Below are 4,458 nucleotides of genomic sequence, written 5' to 3'. Positions count from 1 at the left end.
AGGGCGGCAAGCGGAGCCCGCCGGGACTGGGGCTGCTGGCGAAGACCCCCCTGAGCCGCCCGGTGAAGCGGAACCACGCCAGGTACCGCCGCATCCAAACTTTGATCTACGACGCCCTGGAACGACCCCGCGGCTGGGCGCTGCTCTATCACGCCTTCGTGTGAGTACGCGGGGCGCGGAGCGGGGCTCCGGGGGCGCGGCCGGGGCTGCCCTGGGGGGTTTATCATCAGCGTTTTGCTTTATCATCCTCGGGGTGAGGCGCTCCGGGGGCCGGCTGTGCCTGGAGCAAGGGTCTGGTACGGGGGGTGCTGCTGAGCGGCTTTATTTCTCTTATGTCGTCGGGTTTTCCAAAAGGAGCAGCTGCTCTTAACTCTGTGATTCTGTCTTGCCCGTACCTCCACGTTGCCTTGGAGTGGCATTCCCGAGCCTGTGTGTCTGAGGCACTGGAGGAAGGATGCCAGAAAAACCAAGCTCCGGGCGGTTTTAAGGCTCGAAGTGCTTCAGGGGAACGCGGCCAGTTCAGCTCAGCCTGGAGCGTGAGGTTCAGCTCGCTGTTGCAGACCGCGGGTGAACCGATCCCTTCCGTAGCTAAAAGCGTCAAATGAAAACCATCGGGTTTCGGTCCGATAAGCATCACCCCGCAGTGCATGAAACCCGAGCATTGCAGCGCTGTCAACCAGAAAGTTACACTGACCACAAGTGAACCGAGAGGAAATAAACTCGTTTTATGGCCCATAGGTGACAAGTCAAGAGAATGACAACTGGTTTGCATTCCTAAAAATTCTGTTGCCTTAAGTTGTCATAAGGAATATCAAAAAGATCATTCTGTCAACATCACAGAATGGAGTTGGCAGAGTCGTATTAAAATAAATGTTTGTTTTAGTGTTGTGAATGTGTTTGAAAACCCAGGGGTTTGTCAGCGATCATGGTGGTAGTGTTTTTCTTTGGCACTATAAGGTGTGCAGAGCTTTATGTGACAGAGGATTTAAGGAGTGATTTTTGAAATTGGTTTATTTGCCAAAGACAAACAAAGCTCTCTAGGCTGCATGGGTTGTGAGCCTGGATCTCAGGAAGTACTGATCATTGGCTTAGTCCTTGCACCTGCAAATAAACAATTCGAGTGTAGGGCTGTGATTTTACCTTCAGGCATATTTTTGTTATGTTCACAGTGTTTTAGCCCTGAGCAAGAGTTAAAAGGCAACCATCACTACTAGAGTGCTGCTTGTGTACCACTCATTCACTGCTGCTCCCCTCTTTTCAGTGTTTATTCATCAAGTATATCTTGGGACTCAGGTCCTGTTTTCCAGCTTAAAATCTGAAACTGGAAACTGGATGCTGTGACACTTTTTTTGGTTCTTTCACCTCTTTTTGCCATAGGAAAACTCGTGCTAGCAAGCAGGCAGTGACAGCACTTGAAGTGTGTTTTGCTGGGAAGGCTCTTAGGTCTGGATCTTGCTGTTAAGTTCTGTTCAGCATTACATAATGCTGCTGGGGACAGAGGGGCACCCCTTTCATCCTGCCTTGGCCAGCCCTCACACCTCAGTGAGGCTTTAGCACACAGCAGAGCATTCCAAGCAGTTTGCACCCCTCTGTGGCAGCTGGGTCAAATCTGTATCCAGGCTCATGTCTGGATATAAGCAATAGGACAGTGGATGTGTCTGGAGAGGCTCAGGTGAGATTCAGACAATTGACAATACTGTAATTGAATATTGAATTCATTGAATTGAATTGAAATGAATAAAATAATTGACAATTATTTGCAATGGTATAAGAATTTCCAAGTTAGACCATTCATTTTAGATAACTCTCTAGATGTGTGGTTGACTTTAAGGTACTTATGCAATATGGATCACAGAATGGGAAAAAATCATGACGTTTGTAAGGTTTGATTCGTCTTAGGAGTGGACCTGACACTGTGTGGTCAACTTCTCTTTGATGACTACTCACTCCTGCAAAACTGAAATGTCAGTCTGACTCACAAAAGTCAGTAACAGTCTTGTGAAAACCATCAGTGCCAAATTCAATATTAATGAAAATGAAACAAAACAAAACACTTCTAGAAGTCCTTATCCTTAAAGGAAGTAAAAGACACAAGTCTGTCAGCCCAGCATAGACACTCCATCCCTCCCCAGGACATCCAGATGATCTTTCTGTGCAAGTTGGCCCCACTGAGTTTCTGTTCAGTCTCAGCTCCCTCTGAACTCAGTTGAAGCTGTGGGGTCTTACCTCACTATAGGATCCAGCCCAACAAAAGGAATCTGCTGAGTGATGGAGGAGTGTTCTGGGATCTGGCTGACAGGCTTCAGGGCTTGTTCCTGCCACTGGAGGAGGAAGACCTGCTTGAGAGCAGGAGCTGTGGGGAAGCAGCATCTAAGCTGATACCCAGAGTCTTTATTCTTGCCTTCAAATGAATTGTCTTGTAACCTTTTTTCCTTCTTTAAAGGAGTCTCTCTTGTTTGGAGGTGCTGCTGTGATGCAGTGTAGTTCCATCCCAGCAGTCTCCCAGCGCTTCTTTTCACACTAGAACAGTTTACACTTTTCCTTGGGAAGGTGAGAGATTGCCAGTCTTCCCATAAAATCTATAAATTTGATCTTGTTTTAATTTTCAAGGAAAGTCCCATTTATGTTATCTTAATGGCATATTATGATTTGTCTCATCTGAGTAACTTTGCAGTAAGTGCCATGCACCCAAAATTAACCAGTAAGATTGTTGCTGTCAAATACAAATAACTAGAGAATAAACAGTTGAGGGCCAAAAGGGATTTGAGGATGGCTGGATGTGATGAATTCCTTGTAGATCTGAGCATTCAGAGGTGTTTAACGAAGAGATGATGCAAAGCACTCCAATATTGTGTGTATCCCAGGGTCTGGGAGGCAGGCAGCTGCTGATGCAAGAGGATTGCAACTTTTCCATCCATGCTGAAGGTGTTGTGTGAGGGGCAGGAGGGGGCTGTGACAAGCTCTTGGTGAAAACTTTGCATGCCACAACTTTTGAAAGAGTGGCACTTTTGAAAGAGAGGGGATCTTGTTAAATCATGCAGAGATGCACAAATGGCTGCAGAGGGGTCAGGATCCTGTGTGGATCTCACTGCTGTAATGTGCACATAAAGGAGGATCCTGTGTGGATCTCACTGCTGGAATGTGCACATAAAGGAGGCTTTGGGTTGGCATTGGGTGCTCTGGAATGATCCTGTCTGAGGAAGTCGTTCAAGGAGAGCTCATAAATGGGATCAGGCCCTGCCAAGCCCTAGGGACAGAGGTGCAGCTGAGAAAGGGAGTAATTCCTGATGGAAATTTTAGCATTCAGCTTTCACTGGCAGTAATTAAGAGAAAGCGTTGTGAGATGCTTTCCTTGTGATTCTTCCTTCTTCTTTGTTCTGCACAAGTGAATTTATCCAAGCCTATCCTTGGGGATTTGGTCCCTAAAGAAGCCAGCTCTGTTTCCTTCACCATCTGAAAACATTTGCTCTCAAGTAGCTCTACAGATAGAAGATTTATCTGTCTCTCATGATGAGCCCCTTTGCTGGGTCACCAGGGTTCATGGTGTTCTTGGCAATATGGCAATGTCTTAGTGGTCCTACGTGGTAAGAAAAAATGTTTTTCCCCATGAAAAATTTCATGTCTGTAAAGCTAAACTCTAGCTGAACATTTTCAGTATAAAGTAAAATAAAATAAAATAACCTGAGATTTTGAGATGTTTTTGAGATATTTCATTTGTAAATGTCTCTTGGGTGTTGCAGGTCAGGCTACAGCCTATCCCTGTTCTTTTCTGAGCTCATGTCACTGTAGGTACAGCTGATATTCCCATGATGTTCTGTATTTTCCTTTGTGTTAGGAAGTGCAATATATTGTAGGAAACCCCTGCAGTTGTGCCTCGTGGGATGTGTGCTGTGGCCAGGGAGACAGACTCAAGACCTGTCCGCCTCCACAAACCATCCAAATGCTTTATTTATGCACAGAAGCATTAATGAGTAGAATGAAAAATTGAAACAAGTGAGATTTTTATTTTTCCAGTGTTGTTTTTAGCTGTAAGCACAAAATATTTGGTGGATAAAGGACAGAGTACAGAAAGGTAACATAATATAGATTGTTTAGGATTGCAATTTGTGGAAAATTTTTAACCTGACTTAAAGAGAGGATGAAGGAGGAGTAACTAGGAGATAGTCTCATTTTCATATCATCTTCTGAGACAACTACAGCCTTTACTTTCATGGAGAAAAAGGCTAGGTAGAGGTTTGGGATTAGATATTCCTTTTTGGGGGAGTGTGCAGTATCACCTGCACTCTGCTGGCGTAGATCACCACGATGTACGTGCTGATGTGAGGGGGAAGCCATGGGGAACATTAGAGAACCCTTCTCTGCCATACAATCTTTTTCAGTACTGCTTCATACCTGGAATAAGAAGAGGAGGCAGAGTCATGAGATCTATCAAATCAGCATTTCTGGGAAGCACCTCTT

The 4,458-nt window shown here is 45.3% G+C and overlaps 1 protein-coding gene across 1 annotated transcript in view; it reads left to right on the top strand.

Annotated features, from left to right (window-relative positions):
* KCNQ3 (potassium voltage-gated channel subfamily Q member 3) overlaps window positions 1-4,458 on the top strand; it is a 193,734-nt gene that overhangs the window by 1,178 nt on the left and 188,098 nt on the right. The window contains exon 2 of the mRNA XM_005425720.2: window positions 3-160. Within this exon, the coding sequence (XP_005425777.1) occupies window positions 3-160 (158 nt within the window). The remainder of the gene's footprint in view (window positions 1-2; window positions 161-4,458) is intronic.

The sequence above is a fragment of the Geospiza fortis genome, unplaced genomic scaffold, assembly GCF_000277835.1.
Source record: "Geospiza fortis unplaced genomic scaffold, GeoFor_1.0 scaffold94, whole genome shotgun sequence".
Lineage (NCBI taxonomy): Eukaryota > Metazoa > Chordata > Aves > Passeriformes > Thraupidae > Geospiza > Geospiza fortis.
This window is presented reverse-complemented; position numbering and strand designations above follow the sequence as displayed.